Here is a 24,882-nt window from a genome sequence, read left to right on the forward strand (position 1 = left end):
CAGTGTCAGCTAGGTAAGAGAATACTATCCCTTAATGGCGGAGGGAAAGGGGAATCCCTCCTTTCGGAAAGGAGGGATTCCCCTTTCCCTCCATCATTAAGGGATAGTATTCCCTTACCTAGCTGACCCTGCTCCCCTTGCCATGTAAGGAGGGATCCCCCTTTCCCTTCACCATTAAGGAATAGTATTCCCTTACCTAGCTGACTCTGTTCCCCTTGCCCTGTTAGGAACTGCATACTTTCTTTTGTTTGACCTATTCAAATTAGGGAATCCCTTTGCCTCTGCTCCTGCTCCGTATTAAAGACGCAGAGGCAAAGAAGCTGTCGGGAGACACACTGATAGTGCGCGACCACAACGGTGGCGCAATGTCAATTGCAACAACTTGATTGCAACCCTCTAGAAAGGGCCCCCCAGACATCCCCTTGCAGGGAGGTGCAAGTCACTCACTGCTCCCCCCTGCAAGAGGATCCCTAATACCCCTTAAAAGTTCAGGCTAGTTGCAGCCTGCACAGTGAAACACAGAGCAGCTGCTTCAAAGCTACTCTGCAGTTCACTTGAATGTGTCGCCCCCGGGGCAGCGTGACTTTGCAGTGCCTTGGGGGCAACGCATTCAACATAATACAATATACTCTCCTTGTTAGCACTGAGCAAACGTTTTGAAAAGTGTGCTCGGCACTTACAAAGAGAGTGCGCAGTATTCTATAATACGGCTCCTGGTCGTTAGAAATTATGCCCAACTTTAAACTCCACCAATCCCTGAACCTAAAATCCCCTTTCTACACCTGAACTACAGCTGTCCCTGACCACTAAAAACCCCTCCTCACCCCTAAACATCACATAGCTCTGAACCCCAAAAACATATCCTTACCCCTAAACTCCACCCAATTTTAATGTCATTTTAAATTTCTCCCAAAATTATCTTTTCTTTACAATATTTACTTTAATTTTTGATTTTTTTGTATTTCTTTAAAATGATCTTTTTTAAATTGGCTTTCCATGATTTGGTTTCCTCCAATGTGGTTTCTTAATTTCCGTTTTTCCATTATTTCACATATATTATTACTGATCCTTACATGAATGACAGTTGAATTCTGAAGAATTGATGAATGTGGCAGCTGTAAAATACATGGCCTTTACTTGGCACTGTGGATCCAGACACACACTGGCCTGCATTACTGGGTGGCTGTTTTTAGACCAATACTGCATTTTGTGTATTTGAATGCAGCATATTTAAATGGTGCAGAGTTGCTCCAACCATTCATCACACTTCTGTGCATTGCCACACCTCCAATAACTACCAACTTCAGCCAGTGCATACTTTCCTTAGGGACACAATTCTTCTACGTTGCTCATTCCATATATTCACGAGGCAGATGGATGGTTCGGCATGTATCCCTGCCCGTATTTTCCAGCTACTAAGTCACATCCCTTTTAAATGAGAGACTACATTAACTTCTTGGATGATATATTACAAGGAAGGGACAGAGGGTGGACAACAAGCAAAGAGGAGAAGGTAATGAAAGAAACACAAGAAGCAAGCGGCACAGGCAGTAACATTTCCATTGCATGTAGGTGCTCGCCTACTACTTACCGCTCGGCTGTGAGTCCCCTGTCCTTTTCGGGTAGGTTTTACTCCGGCTCCTCTCCACGTTCTGGTTTGGCCGTGGGAGCTGAACAGAGAGGTCTCTGCTCATCTGAAAGGCTGTCCTGCCACTGAAAAGAATAACTTGTGATGAATATGTTATTCAAGAATGTAAACAAAATAGACAACAATGCATTTCAATATGAGTAAAGCGCCTGAGTCGTGCTTGCCAAAACCGCCTGGGTGATGGTGTTAACACATATTCACCTTATATGTATGTGCATGGCCGTCAAGTCACACAAATGGGTAGCCGAAATGACGTCACATACACTTTGCCTTTAATGATATCACAGGTAGTGACGTCATATGACTTTTGACCCTGAATCTTCCCAAGAAGTGACATCACATGATCTTGACCCAGATGACATCACAATAATTGATATTGCTGAAATTCCATAATAATTGCTCGATTATTATAACAATACAACACAAGTGCACCTATATTAGGGTGTTGACATGATCTTTTAATACAATACTTGCCCTAAACTGTAGCGAGTGAAGGAATTGAGTCAGACCTCTTCCAGTGGGGATGGGGAGGTTGGGGGTTTTCGACTTCAAGAACATTTTTTAAATAAATGGGGTCAAACGGCAAATTTTAAAACTCAGTGTTTCACATAAATGTGTTAAGAAGTCATGAGTTTCTAAAAGGACACTCGTTAAATATTCAATTACTTTCATGGTAGGCCAAGTCAATGAAACCTGGTACCCTCCAGGAGCTAACCCCCTTTTTTTTGGCCAAAATGCAATATTGATGCTCCTATATGTCAAAAATTAACTCTGCTGTGCAGCCAGCATTTTGTAATGGGTGCCCCCCACATGCCACGGTTTACTGATATATTTTTACAAAACAAGGGAACCCAAGGTGCAATCGCTAGGGACCTATGGGTAGTACTTTTTAACAGAGACAATGGTCCCTAGACAGACAGAATAATTCAATAAATATAGACTAGATAGTTCTATATTAATGTCCAGCCGGACAATTTTTATTCAATTGGATGATTAATTATATCAAAATCTAAAAAATGTAAGTGGGACACCAGCCGGTGCCCGACTAACACACTCCACAAGAAAAGACATACAACATGAATTGTAGGCAAAACAAGGGGCAGTCTGATTGGCATAAATTATACACAGACTAATCATGAACTACACATATGCACACATAAATTCCCAATACATTAGTGACATTTGTGTATGCTGTCGACGACGTTTCGAACTACAATTAATTAAGAGTTCATCTTCAGGACAATTGATCCTTTGCCTAGTCTAAATGGTTGAACTAAATTCAAATGCCAATAATACATATTCAATTTGCCAACAAATAACCAAAAGATAGAGAATACACAGAAATGAGAGAAGGGGGAAGAATAAAAGCAGTGCATTAGAATTTGGCATATCAGATAATCCACAGTTTTTTATCACATTTTTTCTATATATAACCACTGCATTCTCTCCGCCACTTATGGTAAAAACTAGTAATAGTTCAAACCTTACATCCCATATGACATCGTGCAAACCGAAGTGAAATTTTCACATACCATTATAGTGGGTGGTAACAGTCACCTTGGTGTGTAAAACAAAGCTGCCAATTAGTTAAACGCGACGTGAGCGACGTGTTGTACAAAGGAATTAGTGTAGTTAAGGGAAACTGGCTGGTTCGTATGCAGAGACCACCGTTTTATAACGCGCACATTTGGTCACTATTACAATGACAAGATGCCAGTTATTTACGCGCTACATGGAGGAGTCTTTTGCGACTTGCGCTTACCGGGCACGTCAAGATAGCGGAACACAAACACCTCGTCTGCAATGATAATTCCGTGTTGCCTTCCAACGATATAGTGCCTAAAAGTGTAAATTATATAAAGGGTTATATTTGCCCAATGTGTAATTAAGGCTACTCCGCGATGGATTCAATATACGGGCTTACCGGGAGTAATTTGCCAAATGTCCAAGGCGGTCGGCACACCACCATACACTCTGGTTGCCACGGTCCTGAGTGACAGTCCGGATTTCTAATATCGGACAACGAAAAACCCATAAAAATAGTGAGTGGCCTGTATCATATATTGTGAGCCAACGAATATAGGCGCAATAACCACAGCGCCTATATTCGTTGGCTCACAATATATGATACAGGCCACTCACTATTTTTATGGGTTTTTCGTTGTCCGATATTAGAAATCCGGACTGTCACTCAGGACCGTGGCAACCAGAGTGTATGGTGGTGTGCCGACCGCCTTGGACATTTGGCAAATTACTCCCGGTAAGCCCGTATATTGAATCCATCGCGGAGTAGCCTTAATTACACATTGGGCAAATATAACCCTTTATATAATTTACACTTTTAGGCACTATATCGTTGGAAGGCAACTCAGAATTATCATTGCAGACGAGGTGTTTGTGTTCCGCTATCTTGACGTGCCCGGTAAGCGCAAGTCGCAAAAGACTCCTCCATGTAGCGCGTAAATAACTGGCATCTTGTCATTGTAATAGTGACCAAATGTGCGCGTTATAAAACGGTGGTCTCTGCATACGAACCAGCCAGTTTCCCTTAACTACACTAATTCCTTTGTACAACACGTTGCTCACGTCGCGTTTAACTAATTGGCAGCTTTGTTTTACACACCAAGGTGACTGTTACCACCCACTATAATGGTATGTGAAAATTTCACTTCGGTTTGCACGATGTCATATGGGATGTAAGGTTTGAACTATTACTAGTTTTTACCATAAGTGGCGGAGAGAATGCAGTGGTTATATATAGAAAAAATGTGATAAAAAACTGTGGATTATCTGATATGCCAAATTCTAATGCACTGCTTTTATTCTTCCCCCTTCTCTCATTTCTGTGTATTCTCTATCTTTTGGTTATTTGTTGGCAAATTGAATATGTATTATTGGCATTTGAATTTAGTTCAACCATTTAGACTAGGCAAAGGATCAATTGTCCTGAAGATGAACTCTTAATTAATTGTAGTTCGAAACGTCGTCGACAGCATACACAAATGTCACTAATGTATTGGGAATTTATGTGTGCATATGTGTAGTTCATGATTAGTCTGTGTATAATTTATGCCAATCAGACTGCCCCTTGTTTTGCCTACAATTCATGTTGTATGTCTTTTCTTGTGGAGTGTGTTAGTCGGGCACCGGCTGGTGTCCCACTTACATTTTTTAGATTTTGATATAATTAATCATCCAATTGAATAAAAATTATCCGGCTGGACATTAATATAGAACTATCTAGTCTATATTTATTGAATTATTCTGTCTGTCTAGGGACCATTGTCTCTGTTAAACAGTTTACTGATATGCCAAAAATTGCATACAATATGCCAATGTCAGAATTTTCCCATTAATGGCATCTATAAAATGTATGTCAGTATTTACCTCTAGTAGGTCCAGGCCAGCATTATGTCATACTTATTCCCTTCAAAAGGCCATAGTTGTTCTCCAAAAATTACCTCCAATGTATTAGCAACACCATTTTGCCAAGGGTGCCCCATACCAAGAATTTCCTCAAGTATGCCAGCGCCAGCATTTTCCACAGCTGTATAAATACCATCAATTACTTCTGCTATGCCAGTATAATATTTACCATGGGTGCCCATTACGCCAAAAATTATTTCCAGTTTTCCAGTACCAGGACTTTTCCATAGATGCCCCATGCCAAGAATTACCTCCAGTATGCCTACCTTTTGCCATGAATGTACAATATTCCATGTATTACCTCATGCATGACAGTTCCAGTATTGTGTCATATATGGCTGTCATGCAGGGCCAGTACAATTGTGTGACGGGGAAGGACCAAATTATGCAGTAGGGTTGACTAAATAATGTGTATAGAATAGGCATACCATGCAGCACATTTTGTGATAGTATCACTTCATTATTTTGACATTTATACACATTGACACTATCTGGGTAAAGGTTTTACCCCATTAGTACCAATTTAATATGCAGATTAACACCCAATAACTGTAAAAACCTTTGCAAAGCGTTTTACACTGGGCTGCAACAAGTCACTCTGTTTTTTCTGACTTTTGATGCATTTGAAGAAATTATGCACAAGATGATGACTTGTGTGGCAAATGCGGAAAAATCAATAGTTATTAAGAAACCACAACAGTCACGGAATTGCGTAATTCCAATGGGGTTGCTCATGTTAAGAACTGCCTCCAGTATGCCAGCGCCAGTATTGTGCTATGAGTGCCTCTACAAGCCAAGAATTACCTTCAGTATGCCAGTGCTAAAGGTATATTCGCAATCATAATACCATATTCCCACTCGCATTCACTCATGTACACTCATTTAAAGTCAGTCATTTGCACTCAATCAATCTCACTCATTTATTCATTCTCACTCTCATTCATTCATCTAAACTCTTTCACATTCACTCATGCTTACTCTGATTCACAAATACTTTCTCACTCACACTCCTTTATACTCTCCCTCCCTCCCTCTCACTCACTGTGAGTTATTCTCACTCGCTCTACTCTCATTTTCAAATTCGCTCTTAATCTCACTCATACTTCCTTACTCTTATAGTCACTCTTGTTCAATCACCCCCACTGATACACTCACTCATTCAACCACATGCTCTAACACTCGTTCACACTCACTTTTCATCATTCATTCTCTCACCCATTCACACTCACTTGCAGTATCTATTACTCTGTCACTCATGCCCATTCACTGTGATTCACTCACGCTTGCTTCATTCAATCTCAATCATTCTCACTCACGTATAACTGCCGCTTACTCATACATGCTAACCCATACAGACACACACTCTCACACATACACACACTCTCACAAAAACTCTCATCTGCAAAGCACACAACATGTATTTAAAAGCATGTTTTTACTTGCCTTAGCTGCTAGAGAAGGTTCCATTCCAGCTTCTTGTACTCTATTTTTATTGCACCAATGGAGAATTATTATTCACTATTAGTGCAATAAAAATGGTCTGAAAAAAAAGGCAGATGTAGTCTTAGTGCCAATAAGGGAAAGCTGTCTTTCTTGACAATGATTTTGCCATCTCTGAGGCAAGGAGTTATGAAGGCAGTGCTAGAGAACGGAAGGGGTATGCCAGGGGTCCGAGATGCGACCCCTGGTGACCCCTAAATGACATCCATGCATATGTTTCTACTTTCCTTATAAAGTGCACGATCCACAATGAAACCATTTCAGGGGCTTCCAGCACTAGATCAATTCAATAGAAGATACGGCATGGCAATGTCAATCATGGAGGGTTCAAGGATTTTTGGTTCTCTGCGCAGAGAGGAAATGTACAAGGACCCCACTAACTTGTATACAATGTGACAATACAGAACATTACATCACCGGAAAAGCCATCAATTGACTATTTATTCTCTGGCATTGTAGAAACGACTTTGCCAGAAGCAACTTTCCTAGTGCAGATCAGATATCAATAAAACAACAACAACAACAAAACCTTACTAAAATAGGTACATATATTTTAAAGCTCTATTAAATGGAAATTCATTATATTAATCACAATGGGTACAAAGGGTTGGCTCGGGTCTCTTCAAAACGTATGTATTTACTCCAATATTAATATTTATTTGCAGAATAGTATGCCATTCTGTATGCATGTGTTAGTCAAATAGCACACATTTCATCTTACAAGAAGACCAAAAAGAACTTTCAGTGTGCAGGATTTTGTAGGTTTGTACTTCTGATTGCGTATTCTACCGGTGATTAGTTGCCACTTAATCCAGTTGATGTGCATGTTGTGGCTGAGGTGTTTTAAATAAAGAGTAATGGATCTATGGATTTGAATTTCACAACAGGCAAAATGTATTAGGAGGGGTAGCTGGTTTGAAGGTTGTTACTGCATCATGAGGTAGTGAACTTTAAATAGTTGATAATTCAGCTGTTTCTTAAAGTAGAAATGAGTTAGGGTGTCTGGACGGATACAGGGATATCCATTGTTCCAGATCCTAAGTGCACAAAGAGCCTTTTGCCTTGTTTTTATTTCTTTTGCACTTCTTCGCCTGAAGGTATCCAGGTGAAGAGAGTGCTGGAGCCACCAGCGATGGTGAGCTGTCATCCAAATAAGGGTGAAAATGGCGATGACTTTGTACATGAAGGACCTGTGAAGATCCATAGGGGGAAAATGAAGTGGTTATATTTCATCAATCTTTAATGAGGTGTGCTGCAGCATGTAGGATGACCTTGAGGGGGATAGTGGTGATTCAAATTCCAAGATTTCTTCCCAGATACCCAGTGCAAGATAAGATGTGTGGCACAGAAGATCTCTGAGCAAAAAGACGGGAAAGTAAACAAAATAGTTAAAAATAGCCTGACATCTATTAAAGGAGACACACAAGTCACTGCAGATCTGAGCAATGAGATCTAGCGAGATACATTTGAGTTCTACTATATTTCGCTTTTTAGTTGAAATATTAGAAAGTGTAGGAAAGACACAGGAAAGGGCAGCAGAGTACTGTATGAACAAGTTATAGGAGTTATTAGGCAAGAGAAGGAGGATTGTGTTTTTGGAAACTGAACTGGACTTTCCTCTAGACTACCCATGAACCACGGTCAATGAGCCAGGTACAGAGGTGGCAGCTGACATGGATTTTCCTATTTTAACACACACAGATTTGTTTCTCAAGTAGATTTTAACCAAATTTAGCTCTGTGCCTTTGATGTCGATCCTATCGCTTAGCATGCGCAGAAGAAGGTCATGGGCCAGTATAGAGATAGAGACCACGAAAATACTGTGTTTTTCAGTGTGGATGTTTTGGTTCTATGGAAGGAAGACCTGTGATGGCTCTACAGTGTTCTGGCATATTAGGGTCTAAGGGCCAGATGTACGACCATTTTTTGCGGTCGCAAAGGGGTTTTAGGCCCGTTTGCGACCGCAAAAAAACATGTGGCCCATGTACCAACCCTATTTTGCGATTCACAAACAATTTGTGACTCGCAAAATAGGGTTTAGCGACTCACTATTAGGAAGAGGCGTTCCCTTCCTAAAAGCGACTCCAAAAGCTATGTAAGAATGTTTAGTAACCGCAATTGTGGTCGCAAAACACTCGCAGTTTACCACCCGTCTTAGAAGGGTGGTAAAGCACTTGCCAACGGAAAGGGGAATGCAAGCGCAAACATTTTTTAAGGGCAGGCAGTGGTCCTAGGGACGACTGCCTGCCCTTGAAAAATGAAAATGTACATTTTTATTTTTTAAATGCATCCAGTTTTCCTTTAAGGAAAACAGGCAACATTGAAAAACCTGCTTTATTTAACCCCTTCCATGCTGATGACGAGCTCAGCTCGTCATCAGCGTTACCTACCGTGTGCTGATGACGAGCTGAGCTCGTCATGTAACGCGGTAATTCGCAAATTGCCGCATACCGCGGGAAAAACGGCCGCACGCATGTGGTTAAAAGCAGTCTCAGACTTGGAGGTCTGCTGACCCCAGCAGGACACCATCCCTGGGAGTGCCAGCCATTCCCAATGGGGTCTCAAGTTGCAGCAGCCTCATTAATATGCATGAGGCATGCAATTGCGACCCCAATGGGAATCGCAAACAGTGTCTCTGACACTCTTGTACATTGATGTTTGTGACTCGCAATATGCAGCTCGCAATATAATGCAATTTGCGAGTCGCAAACATCAATGGTCATACAACTGGCCCTTAGTTAGCATTTTGCGACAATAATGGCCAAGGCCAATTTTAATTCTTCAGGGAAGATGCATTGCTTGAGAGAATTATGATTTTCAGCCAGAAGCGAGAGAATATCCACATATTGTTTGGCAAGAGCAAGAGGGATCAGATGGAAAGCGTAAGATGGTTTGGTAGTGAATATGGTGAGTTTAATGTTGATCTGAGATAAGTTTAAAAGAAGAACATGGTGCGTTGAGGGGATTTTCTTTGAGTGTAATAGCTTTGCATTAGGTGATGGAGGAAGCAATACCTTTCATCTCTCTGTTTCCTGATTTTCAGAGTTTTGCAGTCTGCAAAATGGCTGCAATCTATATTTTAGCACGAGTAAGAGAGTTCTTATGGCATTGTTCTGTAGGTTTACTATAGGAGTTGTGGAATTTGTCAATGAAAAATGCAACTTTTTCCTCCTAGAGGGGATTCTTCCTTTCTTTTTTTTTTTGCAGAGTTTTATATAGCGCGAACTAGACCCGAACCGAATCAGGTATCAGAGCGCTTTACATATTTTTCCAGTTACATTACATGAGGACACACTTTCATTTTAGGCACGGGGAGATTAAGTGATTTGCCCAGAATCACAGGAGGTTTTGGCGTCGTTACCGAGACTCGAACCCAGATTCCCAGGTCCGAGGTCGAGCGCCTTAGCCTTTAGTCCGAATCCTCTCTTTCAAAATCAAAGGTGGCCCGTTTGGAAATGATACAAGATTTTCTTCAAGCATTTTCTGTGGCACCTAGAGCATTCCAGTTTCCATGTAGCTAAACCAAGAAACTCTCTCCTTCAAGGATTTTAATTTGGTTTTAGCAGTTGCAACTATTTTTGTGCATCAGTGATTTTTCTGTTATACTGCCCAACAAAATCAGTATAGATGGAGAAGACATAAATGGGACGTCTGGAATATAGAGACAATCGGGTTGTGATCTAATGTTGGTCATTATTTTAGGGCTGACTTCTTTCAAGGGGTTGATTAAATAGTTTCATGTGAATAGGATGAAGAATTATACTGGCCATTCTGCAATGGATGGTTTATAGAACAGTATGTATTCAGTCTTGTCAGTCTCTAGGTCCAACCTGAACCTTTCAGTGTCTGTGCATTCCAAGTACACTGTTATGACTTTTACTATTTTTTAGTGAAAAATAATTTACCTTCTCAGTAGCAAAAATTAGATACACCATTCTGATTAACGCTCCTTCGCGTCCCCAGTAACTTCTCCCTAGATAGCGAATCTCGGCTCTCACTCCGCAGTGTTATATCTCATTGCCAAGCTGAAAACTTGGATGGGACGCATTTACCAAACTCAGTTCATTCCACACTCCGGGATACTGATTGAGGTAAATACCCACACCCTACTCTGCTCAACCGAGCCTTAGTGAATATCGTACCACCATGGCCACACTAGATACAGCAACCAGCCCTGGCTATCTGCTCGACCAGCCCCCGGACAGGGGGATGGCGGTGAGGTGCTAGTGAGAAGCACCGCTCCTGATTTTGTTACTGGGGGTCGAAATTGCAGCGCCGCTGTAAACCCGGCCCCCGAAACAAAACTGGCCCCTAAGGGTCCAACACCAGCCCCCACCCTTTTAGCCCACAGGGAAAACTCCCAGTGCCCGATGATACACACTTATTTTTGTGTTATGAAACCTGGGTTCATAAAATCATGGCTCACTCATAATGATTAAAGAAACAGAAGCATTATCTCTCTGTCACGAGTAAGTTTCCATCTCTCTGTGATCTCTTCTGAAACAATCAACTCCAGTTTACCTCAGCAGTGTGCCATCATGGAAAAACAACCTTAGGCGCAGCAAGTAGGAGTGTGGAGATGCTGCAGCACACCCAAAATAATCATGCCGGAGTTTAAAAGGTGAATGAGGAATAAAGATACCTTTAGATTTAGTTTTTATCTACTCACATTTGCTGCACCTTCAAAGACAGAGGTCAAATGTCGGGCTATGTCTTCTGACAAATGTTCTCGCTCTATTCGAACGGAGGCTTTCTTCAAGAGCAGAGACCTTAAGATGCATCGGAGCCGAGAGGCCCATGTCCATTAATCAGATACTTCATTTACCGAGTGCATTGGTCACTCTCTCGCCACAGGAGCCAGCGCGCCCGTCTACGCCCCTAGCCTGAAGGCAGAGGCACTAGATCACCCCCCCTCCCCCAACTTTTTTGTCCTGAGGAAGACCCTGACGTAAGGGATGCAACAACCTACAGCTCCATAGGGTCGAAACGTCGACGTTTTACTGTACCAGCCAGCAATCAATAGATACTAATACTGTGCAACTATTATAAACATGGCGTTGTATTGTTTATATTTAAAGGGAGATTGATTGGCTCAAGGAATGAGCCTCATGTATTGTAAATAACACACTGCTTTTGATTGGCACTTTTATCCTTCAATCACTTTCCTACCCTCACTGAAGCACCATTACCTGACCCTCCCCTTTCTCACTGTGCTCCCGACTTGGGACATTGTTGCATATAATATTATGTAAATATTTCCATTAAGAGAACACTGCTCAGTGTGAATTAAACACTGTGTCTAACAAAATACCTTGTGTTCTAAGTTCTATTTTGAATATTTGTTTTGAATTTGTTTACAGTGTATGGTTGTTTTTCTGGGACCATTGCCCCTACGTATTATGGGGCTTATTCTTTGAACATGGAGATTGGTATGTTTATATGGAATAAGACTTCACATATCAAAATACATGTATTTACAAGCTGAAGGGTAGGTGCTCTAGATTTTAGGAAATACCATACCTCCTTTTTGACTGAACAAAGTGTTTCATGTTTTTTTTATCCGGATTCCCACATAACACCCTTTTGGAATTTACTTAAAATAAATATTTTAGCACCTTCTCTTTACCCGACATTCTTACTATAGATCTTAAGAAAGCACAGTTTTCTTCTCCAATCCTTCATATTATTAACAAAACACAATATTAAGTTTGGATGCAACATTTGGTAATAGACTTATATTTTCTAAGAGGGTATCTTTATGGAATAATCCTCTGATTAAACTACGTTCCCTGGTCTCTTGTTGGGAAAAATGGATTCATGCTGGTATATTTTATACATCAGATATTTGCTTTAGTAATATGTTTTTATTGTATTCTGGCTTCTAAACATCAAATTTCTGATTTTGAATACCATAGATATGTTATATTGTGTAATGTGATTGTCAATGCTTACAATACCAGATTCTAAATGTTCAGGAATGGAGTTGTTCTTTGGTATACGTAGACTTCCCAGTCATATTACTTCTAAAGAATTGAAAAATTACCTTTTGCAAACTCTATCAATTAATCAAGGATGATTGCTTTCTGGAATCCCATCTCAAATAATAACTATTCCTTACAAAAATGGAAGAAAATCTGGTTATGTATTATTTCAAATTGGCTATCATCCTCCATTTGTCGAAGCAATGCATTTATATTAAATTATTTTAAAGGAATGCTATTAAGTTGTAAAATGTAAAGTTAATTTAGAAAGTTGGTTGTTGGATTGAAAAACTGTACAAGATTCATTGAAACATATGTTATTTGAATGTCCAGTTATATGTAACTTTTGGTCTGAGGTATTGTGTACAATCTCTACATTTTTAATATTTATTGATCATCCCATTACATATAAATTATCGGCAAATCTTCACTTATCTCATTTCCACTCTTGTATATGGATGCTAAATTATGTCATTTACTAATTTCTTCTTCTATCAATTCTATTGCTATGAATTGGTAAACCTTGATTAACATATCTTCAACTGCCTTGTGGGATTGGATAGTATACATGAGAACTGGAATTGAATTCTCGTTCAATATGAATAAGAAGCCGCTTTATATTACATCATCAATTTGGGACTTTTTATATTTTTCTCACTAATGGCTAATTGCATATATTAATTTTGTTTGTATTAGACAGTGATCTATAAGACTAGCCCTATATTTGTTCGAGTATTTTCTGCTCTTTGGGTTATATAATTTGATAATATTGTTACACATTTGGTCAGCTCTTATTTAGCTTATTTTATTTCTCTGATATTTTATGTATGTCATCGTGTTCTTGTATTACAATTATCAATAAAATATTTTTAACTTAAAAAAACTAGCAAAGGTTTAATGTTGGAGTGCACAGCTCACCTTCACCTGCACACTTTAACTTGCCTTTCTGCCCTCAGAGACCCTGTCCAATAGGCTAATTTAAGAAAGACCATTAACCTTTAGCAATTCCTATCTCATCCTTCAGCAACTGCTGTCTACTTGTGCACAACTCACTCATACTGCATTTTGTTTGCTTTTTAGTTATCTCCTGTACCCTTGCGCTCGCTCCCCTGCTCTGGAACTGCATACAGGGTCTTCACACCAAAGTCATCCCCAGAGACACACCGGTCGGTGACTCATGCGCCTAACGGTTTCCTGCATGTTTTCAAAACTGATATCGTGCAGCACTTAGCGCCTCGCCTTTTGGTCTAATATTACATTTGCCATAGTTAGCTCGACTTAACATGACCGGTGATGATGGGCATCCTGTGCTATTTTTCAAATGCCATCGATATCTGCATTCTGAACGAAACTTGTTATTCCAGCCTTGCTTTTCACATTTTTAGGAAACCTGTATTGCATAATTGGACAATGTATGAACCAATGCTTCCAGTCAGTTGTCACACCAATCAAAGGCCACAAAGGCACCTAAGCAGGTAAACTTAATGCTGGTCAGATTTGTGTGCAACCCGTAGAACAAGCTCAAATCCCAGTGAGTGCACTCAGTCTTATTTATTTCCAAGGATGGTAGTAATTAACACCTTCAAGGCTACAGCAATTCTCCCTTGGTGCTGAACTACCTTGAATCCCTTTGTTCATGACGAGCTCAGCGCGTCATGAGCACACAAGCAGTGTTCTGCATGACGAGCTGAGCTCGTCATGAGCATGGAAGGGGTTAAAAACAATAATGCATCCCTTTAAAGTTGATATGACTGAAGTAAATGAATGAGGGACCTCCTAGGAAGTCGAGGGTCAAAAGATTCCAGAGATAGTGTTAGTAAGGGTCCATACAAATCCTTCACTAAGGGCAAGGTATCTTCACAGAATGTTGAATTCACTCATTACAGATTAGATCTCATGAGAAAGACTCTAGTTCACCCAAAGTTGTTTCAAGTCATGGGCAAGGTGGGCAATTTCCCAGGGCTGGCATCTTCAGGGGATCTCTCTTGCAACTGTTAATGGTGTGTATAAAAATTGGATTATATTTTAATTTGACAGATCAGCATGTTCAGCCCGCGCCACCTTAACCCTCACCTTCTGATGCTTTTGGTGGCAAGTAAATACTACACCCACCCCTGGTCTTCCTTACCTATTTCAACTTACCTTCTCAACCTAATATCTATCTCTTTTTGTCCATCTATTTACCTTATCTCAGTCTCTCCCACTCTCTATTATACAATCCAGTCTCTCCTTTTCTCTCTGACTCTATATCAATCTCACCTCTCTTTCTTTGTTGCATCTCTCTCACTACCTTTCTGCTTTTCTTTACGGGTCTCTTCCTGCCTTTCAATACATCACTCTAGCTTTCTTTTTTCCTCACTTCTCTTTATCTGACCTGTCTTTATATACATCTTATCCTTTTACCTGATGTTCTATTCCACTGCTCTCTTTACCGTTCATCCTTATATACTTCTCTCACTACTACACCGCTCAACTTTGCCTACCTCAACCTATCTCTCCTCTCTCCTCGTCTACATTTCCTTGTCCCTAACTCTACGTGTTTCTACCTCGCTCTAAAACTTTACCTATGTCTCCTTCTCTGTATATACCTATACGTCTTTCTGACTTTCTTTATCTTTACAACAATCCTTATCTTGCTCTCTTTGGGCCCGATTCACAAAGGTAAAGTTCAACCAGAAGTCTAACTTTACTACCTTTCGGTATTCAAAAGTTAAGTTACTAGTAGTAACTTTACTACTAGTGAAGTTACTATTATGGTAAAGTCTGAATGCTGATTTGCAATCCTACCTAACCTGTTCTGTTGATTGCAGTCGCTACTGCAGAATTAATTTTGCTTTTTGTGAATTTCTCTTTAGGGGAAGTTTAGCTGACATTGATTAAATCAAATTTGAGCTTTATGCTCACTCTTACTCTTGACCTTTGAACTTAAACCCCTAATGGGTTCCTGCTAAGACCCATTTTCGCCATAATCTTTAGATTAGGGATTCTTTACTTTATGGAACACGCTGTACTGCTTATTTGATGATGTGCTTTAACCAATATTTTCACTATCAATACTGTAATTTGACTGATGCCTTTTGTACTAATCAAATAAAAAGAGAAAGAAAAACCTTACTAAAACTTTTAATGGAAATAAAACCCTGAAAACAAATTAAAACTCATTATTGACTGAACTTAGTTCCTCGCACACTAGGCGCACGCGGATGTAGTCACTCTTAGTCAGGGTCCCAGGAAGCAGGTGGGTGTAGGCACAAGGTCAATTAAGAGGCAGTCAGTAAAAGGGGTTAGACAACCACTCGAGAAATTCACCCACAGGATGCAAAGCAGACACGGGCCAAGTACAATAGACGGTCATGCCAAAGAGGTCCCCAAGGGCCTTCTGGCTCCAGCCCAGTTCTTCAAAGAACAGTCGCTTGACCACCTTTTGATCCTTCTTGGAAGCGTTCCTCCAGCCCATCCCAGTCTCACCACCCAGGTCTATGCTGGGCAATACTTCATGGCAACACAGTGTCGCTGGGGAAGGCCAGGTTAGGAGAGGGCAAATAGTCCGCCACTCTGAGGGCTAAGAAATGGAACAGTATATGAATGGAGAATGAATCAATGGGGCCTCTCGGAGGAGAAGGCACTCCGGGGGGTACATGTTGATCAGTGATGCACTCAGGTAATCCAGGCACAATGTCAGGTACACAATGGTACGGGTCACACCAGACCATTGCGGTCACACACAACTAAGTTGCAAACTCCGTGCCTCCCTGGAAATGAGACACAGCGTACAGTGGACGTCAATAGTGATCGCACTGTTCCAAACACACACACAGATGCAAATTTAGGAATGTTTCACAAGGCAGAATGAGGCACTACTACAGTTATGCCCCCACCTCAGAGGTTCGCAACCTGTAAATTGGACACTGCAAGCAATGAGCATGCAGTCGACATGTTGCACGAGAGAGATGTAACACGATTGACGAAGCAGGCCACATAGGTTCCATAACTGATGAATCCGCTCACCACCAACAAGATGCTTAGACTGCCAATGCCCCCACGATGAGGAGGCCACATGCCTTAGATGCAGGCCAGACTTCAGGCTCCGCACAAGGTAATCCGGTCTTCGTGCACATTTCATAGTTCCACGCCCATGCCGCGCTACCAGTTGGAATCTAGTAAACAATGTGGGCACTTGAGAGCGGCACCACCCTTCCGGTGTCACAGGTAGATGATGTGGGTCCCTCTTAGGAGATCTTTGATGTCCCTGAGACTTCCGAAAGAACAGGGGGCAGGCTTAACAAGCCATTGGAGAGCACACTTCAGGGTCCCACACAGCAGCAGGAGGTTGGCCCAGGCCAGCCATTATTCAGAAAGGGCACATGGTCCATTTCAATGGCAGTAATCCTCTTTGTGCACGACATAGTCCTTCAGTCCTACGTCCCCATCAGCAAATCTCAGCCAGTGCTGAAGTATGGCACCAGTAGTTATACTGGAGTGTGCCTTTGAAGTTGGGGGTGGTTCAAAGGAACTCCCTTTGAACCATATATATCTCCCCTAAATTTCAGACCCGTCTGCCTTGAGGCTGTGGAATGTAGGCTTTATCTAGTGGGGCCATGATCTGATTACAGAGGTCAAATGTCAAGACTTTTCCAATCTATCCAGTCGGCCTGCATGTGGCAGAGGCCTGCCGTTCCAGTTGCATTCCCAGTGATCTATAGCTGTCACTGGGGTATGCCCATATGTGCTCTCCAGCCTCCAGTGAGGACTGGAGCCAAGCACCAAAGCACACAAAGTGTTTAGAGCACAGAAATGCCCACTTTCTAGCAGTGCCATTGCTGCACGAATTACGACAAAGCCACCTTTACCACTGGCAAGGGGTTATTGCTGGGAATTCAATGATATTAAACATCAGGAGGCTGCTCTACTACAATCCACTATTGCAGTCTGAAGTGATTTTGATCATTTCCCCATGTTAGCCAAAGGGAAGAGCAAATCTCATAAGCAGTGAAAACACGCATGGAGTATTCCTCACTACCTAGGCAGGGGACACACGTGTACCTGCCCTGCCTCTCACCTTGCACACACTTAACCATTAAGATGTACCCTCGGGGTCCTCTCAGGATGGTTAGTGACTTAAACAGGCCAGTCTGAGTAAACGCACAATTTTGCACATCAGCCTACAATAGCAGGCTGAACAAGTTTTTAAGAGCACCATCGGGGCAAAGCATGCACCAGCCTGCAATAGCAGGACGGACAAGTATTTAAGAGCAGCATCGGTGCAAGGGCGCACACTAGCCTGTAAAGGCAAGCTGGATACATACTTGCAACCCCAGGTAAGCACCACTTCCTTATGTGTGGAGGAAAGAACGCAGGTTTGAACTGTATTTATAGTGGGGGGGAAAGTCTCAGGCCTTTACACTCAAACAAGAGAAAAACCCAGAAGGAGAAAACAAAAAGCCTGGGGAAACGTTACCTGAAGGGTTCAGGTCTAACAGACATACAATAGACTTCTTATCTGTAATAAGAAAATTGCATCACTGATTAACTGGAATTGCTTCGAACGTAATTGTCTTCAGGTCGTCACACTGATTCCTCATAGAACCAAAACAGAAATCACCAAGCACTCAGTAGTACTGCTTTGAGATGGCAGGCATGATCTTTACTGAGTTGCTAGGAGATGGCATAATATTATATACGTTTATACTGAGGTACTTACTGTGATTTATTTGATTAATAATTTATAGTATTACTACAGATACGTCCACTGAAACTCCTGTGCAGTGTTTTGTGTTTCCATTCCAAGGAAATTATAGATAATGTGGAGTTATCTATAGTTTCAGAGTCTTCCCAACTTATATCCATAAAACTGTCATTGGAGGTTTTCTAAATTACAGTCAAATTTCAATGCAAAGAGAACATCTGTTACCAATGCCTGTATAATTCTGTATTTCTATGAACTCTGTATAAGTTTCCATGTACGATTTTATGACATTTACAAGGAGATATCAGAAGGTATATTATCACATTTCTGGAACCGTACACCACCCTTTTTGTGCACCTCAGATAAAGGTAAGAAACAGAACAAATTGTATCTACGTTCCACATCCTGATTCTAAGACACAAGATGGGTGAAACTATAGGATCGTAAATTGGCAGATTTCTCAATGCCGTAGGGTTATGGGTGGAAAGTGGGACTACCAGCAGGGTGGCTATTTAAAATGTATGAAACATCCACCAACACATATGTTTGCAGGTATTCACAAGTATGTGGCCTGGTCAATCTCAACATGAAAACATTGATGACAATTCTCACGAAAAGTTGAAAATTCTGTATCCAATCTGGCAATTAGAAGAAAACACCTGAAATTTTGTGGTGGAAAATACAAGCCGTGCCGGCGGTTGAAGGTGGGGCCGACCAACACTCATTTTTGGAAACCGGCACTTATTTTTCCTAAATAGACTTTGATCCGGAGAAAGAGAAAGTAAAACACAAAAGGGGGAAGGAAGGAGGATCAAGACGCAAAAACAGTGACAAAGGGAGAAAGCAGGGATTAAAAGGAACACGTAGATAAAGGTAGGGAGGTTCTAGTGGTGGATTAAAGAGACAAGAGGTAAAAAAAGCACTTCAACACCTCTTCAAAGGTAGTAAGGGATATATAAATATATATATGTGTGTGTGTGTGTGTGTGTGTGTGTGTATATATATATATTAGCTGAAATTGTCAAAGCACACCAGCCGTTTACTACAGATACCAGCAGGCTCTGCTGCGAGTCACGCCCACATGGGCAGGTATCAAGACGGGATATAAAGTGCCCGAACTGCTTTGCGCTTTGAAAAGAAATATGCCTGTGAAGAAGTGTAATGGTACACGAAACGCGTCGGCAAGAATATTTCAAGGCTCCATGAATTGATGCAAAGTATTCAGACCACTGTACTGCAGCTTCCTGAATAAACCTAAAGAAATACCTACCTACATTGTGGCTCTTCCGTTGGGGGCAACTCTTTACGTTGGATGTTTTTGCGGCCGGCCCGGCCGTGGAGGAAGCCCGCGCTTGTTGCAAGCGGCAGTAGGAGGCTGTTTTTGGAAGTGAGAAACGAGCAGCTCAGTTTGGATAGAACACTATGGCACACCCACTTGGGATTTATTAGCGGAAATTGTCAAAGCACACCAGCCGTGCACTACAGATACCAGCAGGCTCTGCTGCGAGTCACGGCCACATGGGCAGGTATCTAGACGGGATATAAAGTGCCCGAACTGCTTTGCGCTTTGAAAAGAAATATGCCTGTAAAGAAGTGTAATGGTACACGAAACGCGTCGGCAAGAATATTTCAAGGCTCCATGAACTGATGCAAAGTATTCTGACCACTGTACTGCAGCTTCCGGAATAAAACTAAAGAAATACCTACCTACGTTGTGGCTCTTCCGTTGGGGGCAACTCTTTACGTTGGATCAAGAGGAAGTTTCCTCGAAACGCGTCGAGTGGAGCCAAAATAAAGAGCTCGTAATTCTGCAAAAAGCTGGCCCAGACATTCCTTTTTTCTAAACGAAGTCTTGGATGAAGTTTGGATTTATATATATATATATATATATATATATATATATATATATATATATATATATATATATATATACACACAATTACAATACTGTACAAGACGTATACAGTTATTCATACTGATAGATGCAATGGTCTGATATGAAGAGTTTATTGGAGAATGCCTCTTTCTTACAAATAGCATATCTCAGGGCTGGGCATGTGTGGTCTGAAAGTGAATGCAGCATGTATGGAGCTATATTTGAGTATATATCAATAAGAGAAATGTTTTTTACTGAGTGGCATCATATACAATCAGCAATATAACAATTGTCTCTGATTCCACTCAGAACTCAATTTTCAAAACATTCCACTGTTGATATCTATTCACGTACAACTAATGTTGTGAATGATGGCACTTCTGCTGTGTGGCCTAAAAAACACACACATTTTAAACAAGAGCTGTTTCTGCAATGAAGCAAGATGCTAGTACTGAGATGCCGAGGTTATCAAAGGTGTCAAATATATTTCCTTGATGATATGGATGGTAAGAGCTCATTTAATGGGAGGGTGGCAGCTCACTGACCAGGCTGCGCTCGTTCTGTGCATTGGCCAATGCATGCTTCCTACTTCATTGACACACAATAACTTTGAGACTCCCAATAAGTAGATAAGCGAATAATAGAAATACCACAAATCTGATTTGGTTCTAAAAAAAGGCCCGCCAGAGGAAGCCAGGCCTTGGAAAATGCAGATTTTCCGGATTCAATTACAGGCTCCTTTGTTGCTGGGAGGGTGGAGAATACCCATGCAGACAGGCACTACCAGTTTGAGAAATCTAGAATTAAAAGATATAAATACTGGTGGATTTGAGTGCCATAACACACAGGTCAGGGCTGTGGAGGCTTCGTTCCCACAGCATCACCAGATAATTGTAAGATGCCAAGCTGGCCAGCTTTGCCCAGATCAACCGCATTAGAGGCTCAGTAATCCAGCCTTGGCGAGTGGATAAAACATGAGTGAAGAGGGAGTCCTGAGCCATGACTGGACAGTGACCTGCACTCTTTACTGTGCACTCAGATAGGTGATGGTGGCAACACAAAGGGCATGTGGGACTTAACCATGCAGACACTCTTTCAGTGGAATGCATCCTGCAGTGCCGCTGACTGTTGGACAGCAACGCTGTCCAGAGCTTAGTGCTGAAGACTGAAGGCTGGGCACAGAAGCACTTGAGGCAGCAACTGCAGACACTGGACTGCTTACTCGAGGAAAGATGCTCTGAACTGGGAGTTCAGGTGCCACAGGATTGATGAGAGGGGAGTGTGTCCTGCAGGCTGTACTGAGGACGATTTAGGAACCTATAGAAGGAAAACACGAGGACAGCTGATTGCCAATCCAAGCATCCTACAACGGGACCTGTGCTTAACGAATGCTTGGTCAGGGGCACACACACAAATTAATGTACACACATACAGAAACGTACACACACAAACACACAGATGTTTCTATAAAGAGGGAAGCCCTGTGAGAACCCACCAGTATTGCATACAAGCAGTAGGTGCACTATTATTCTTTACACGACATACATACTAAATTATACACTGAAATCATAATGTGCACTTTACACGTTGATGAAAACATCACAAATAGATTTTGTTTTTAATTAAGACAGTAGGGTTAATCAAAAATTAAAGATAAGATGTGTAGTAACTACTTACCTTTTATTAATAACAAAGGTGTCATGAAAACTAATGAGAAGTTTAGCATTTCTTTAGCTTTCAATTGCAGAGTATTACAACAAACACGACATAGGTGCAAATGAAGGTTGTTCTGAAATATACGTTTGAAACTTTTGGTATAAGTACTTAACATCATAACGAACTTATATTAATGAAAACCTATTTGTATTCATGATTTTTTGAAATAGTATACATGTTACTACCTTTTGAAAGTTGTATGAGAAGGCCATATTTAGGATCATTCATTTCTATACAATAATTACTGACAATGATTACAATGATTTTTATATGAAATGATTGATTTGCTTTATTATGTTTTGAGTCTTGATAGTGAGTTGATTAATAAAAGAAATGATGATTTCAAATGCATTGAAATTCTCTTGCTTAGGCTGTATTATTTCATGGCTTAGTGAAATGAAGTTTGACATGTTCCCTTCAAATATGACTTTAACTGTTCCTGCCTAATGTAAATATTCAACTATGAATGAAGCCTTATTCTTCCTTGTGTGTTAATGGGTGGGAACCGATCCTTGGACTGTACACATGAATTACCAATAGATACATTTTCTTTTGTAACTAACCTGTGAGGATGGCAAAGACTGAAGCTTCTCATGGCTAGCTGGAGAATCAATGCTGGAGTAGCAAAATGTACCTGGCAAATGGAAGATGACCGCACAATGTGCAGACCACTGGGTCTAATCCCTGATGTCACAACAGCATCAGCTATACTATTAAGACGGACAATCCAGAGGAGAGGAGCTTTAGGCTTCTCAAGCTTTTGCCCAGAACTTTCTTTTTGGGCTTCTTCTTCCGCAGTTGCTTATCGATTTGGACTATTTCTTTTGCGGACAACCTGATTACTATCCATGCTCCTGATTTTCTCTTTTGCAATGAACTTGCTTACTGAACTCTTTTTGGCTATCTGGTGAGAAACCAGACCTGAACTTTCTTGATTTTGCTTAATTTTCCCTTTTACCCTTGTGTGTGGACATTTCCCTAGTGGACTGTAACTTGACTCCTTGTCCCTTTATTGAAGGAGTTTTCCTTTAGAACCATTCCCCAGCCTTTAACAACAGCGATGCGGTGCATTTTCCCGCTGTGCGCTGGAAAATTCAAAAGACCGCGTTACATGACGAGCTGAGCTCGTCATGAGCGCGGAAGGGGTTAATGGTAGTGGGAATCTGAAATGCTCAACCGTTCTCTTTGAAATTCTTTGATTAAATGTGTGGTTTTATATTTAGTGCTATTGGCATTTCAACTGAGCTACTTAAAATGTTGCTTGCATGCATTATTTTGCATATTTGATACAATAACGAAACCTTCTGAATTGCCTGAGTCTGTTATTGTGTTCTGATGTTCTTCCTTTAAACTGTGCTATTAGTTTGATTCCAAATGCATTGCAGAGATATTCATAAATTATTTATGTTGAGTGGCAACAGCAGAGCTATTGGTTAGCATTATTCTAGTTAGACTAAACTTCTTTAGGAGGTTGGGTCTTCCAATTACAATACTTTATTTCTACAGTATGGTTCTTAGAGTAGTGTATCTGAACCTCATTATGAATATGTGAGTCAGCCACTAATTAATGGTCCTCATTATGTGGGTAATGATATGGACATCCTGAAGTCTCACCCCTCACTACAACCGGAAAACGTTCATCAGCGGACCAATGCCTCTTTGGGTGTAGTGTAAAATCTGTGTTTGGAAAGACAAGTGATAGTTTTATCGGCCCAGTGCGGTTGCTGAAATACAAGGAAAAAGCTTCCGGTGCATCACTGGTCAAAGAAGACTACTGCAAAACTGGTAAACCAAGATACCACAATGCATGGGAAAATTGTCTTAATAAGAAGTCAACATTAAAGACAAACTATAGCGCGAACTCACACCATCAAGTGTTGGAAGTCCCAGTGTCAAAAAACAGGAGAGTAAAATAGCAGATGCCTATGAACACTGCTGTGAGGGCTAGCAACACAATTAGAGGTGTTCCATTTCATGGAGTATTTGCTGTTCAGCAAGAATTAAAAGAGTCTAATAGTCTTTGAAGTGTGCACATCTTGAGGGGAGAGACCTAAACGATATAAGAATTCAAGATGAGGCGAAGCATTAACTGGAGAGTGTGTTCAGGCTTGTGGCCCAGAGATAAGGAGCCGCTCGGAATACTGCAATAGATATGCATTTGGGCCTTGTGATTGGGATTATAGAATTATATTTACAAATTCTTCAACAATAGAAAATATAGATGCACCACGAATAAAGCTGAAGTGAGGCTCACCAGTCAGGTGTAAGTTAATTCAACGTCAGAGTTGACGTTATAGATTATATCTTTCAAGTAGGTCTGTCAGGTAGATGCATCCTTGGGGATCACTATATTATGTAATTGACGCTCTATAGCCTTGGTAACACATGCTTAGAAATATCTTAAATTATGCCTATTTAGGGTTTCATGTATTTTACACATCCAGCTAGCGATGGAAAGAGCCTCGTCGACTGTCTGCGGTATCCTGCTTCTAAAGGTCTTACTTATTAAGGTGTGCACTGTCTAACCCAGTGATACTTACAGTACGCCCGGGGGGCGCATGCGGCCCTCCTGACCTTTACAGGTGGCCCCCAAGGCAGCAGCACTGCGCTGCTGTTCACTCGACTCAGCATTAACATGAAAACATTTTTTTAATATACAGCAAGCACTTATTTAAAGGTTAATTGCAGTTACGGAAAGAAAGTAACTAGACCCTTAACTTTAAGGAACAGCTTCATTTTTAAACACAGCAAATGAGTAAAAATACTATAGTCTATTCAGAATTCAAAAAGTGTATTTCATTGACCTGTAGAACCATTTCACCTTAGTACATCAAATTATAGCAGTGCATTCAAAAAGTTATTTTTTTAAAGTGATGGTTTTCAAACATAAATTTAAAAATGTTCATGCTTGTCCTCCTCCACCCTGACAACAATGCCATTCGTGATTACATCCAAGCACAGATGGTTTTGTACCACACACATCCTGAAGGCATTTATTTCGAGTTCCTCTTTCATTTGATAATAAAGAAAAAGGAGGGAAATTGAAATA

The 24,882-nt window shown here is 40.9% G+C and overlaps 1 protein-coding gene across 4 annotated transcripts in view; it reads right to left on the reverse strand.

The window, feature by feature from the left end:
• The window catches only part of EPB41L4A (erythrocyte membrane protein band 4.1 like 4A), a 782,364-nt gene that overhangs the window by 192,778 nt on the left and 564,704 nt on the right, over positions 1-24,882 (reverse strand). For all 4 annotated transcript variants that reach the window (XM_078675499.1, XM_078675502.1, XM_078675501.1 and 1 more), the window contains exon 12: positions 1,592-1,713. In XM_078675499.1, the coding sequence (XP_078531625.1) occupies positions 1,592-1,713 (122 nt within the window). The remainder of the gene's footprint in view (positions 1-1,591; positions 1,714-24,882) is intronic.

Source organism: Lissotriton helveticus, chromosome 2_1, assembly GCF_964261635.1.
Source record: "Lissotriton helveticus chromosome 2_1, aLisHel1.1, whole genome shotgun sequence".
NCBI lineage: Eukaryota > Metazoa > Chordata > Amphibia > Caudata > Salamandridae > Lissotriton > Lissotriton helveticus.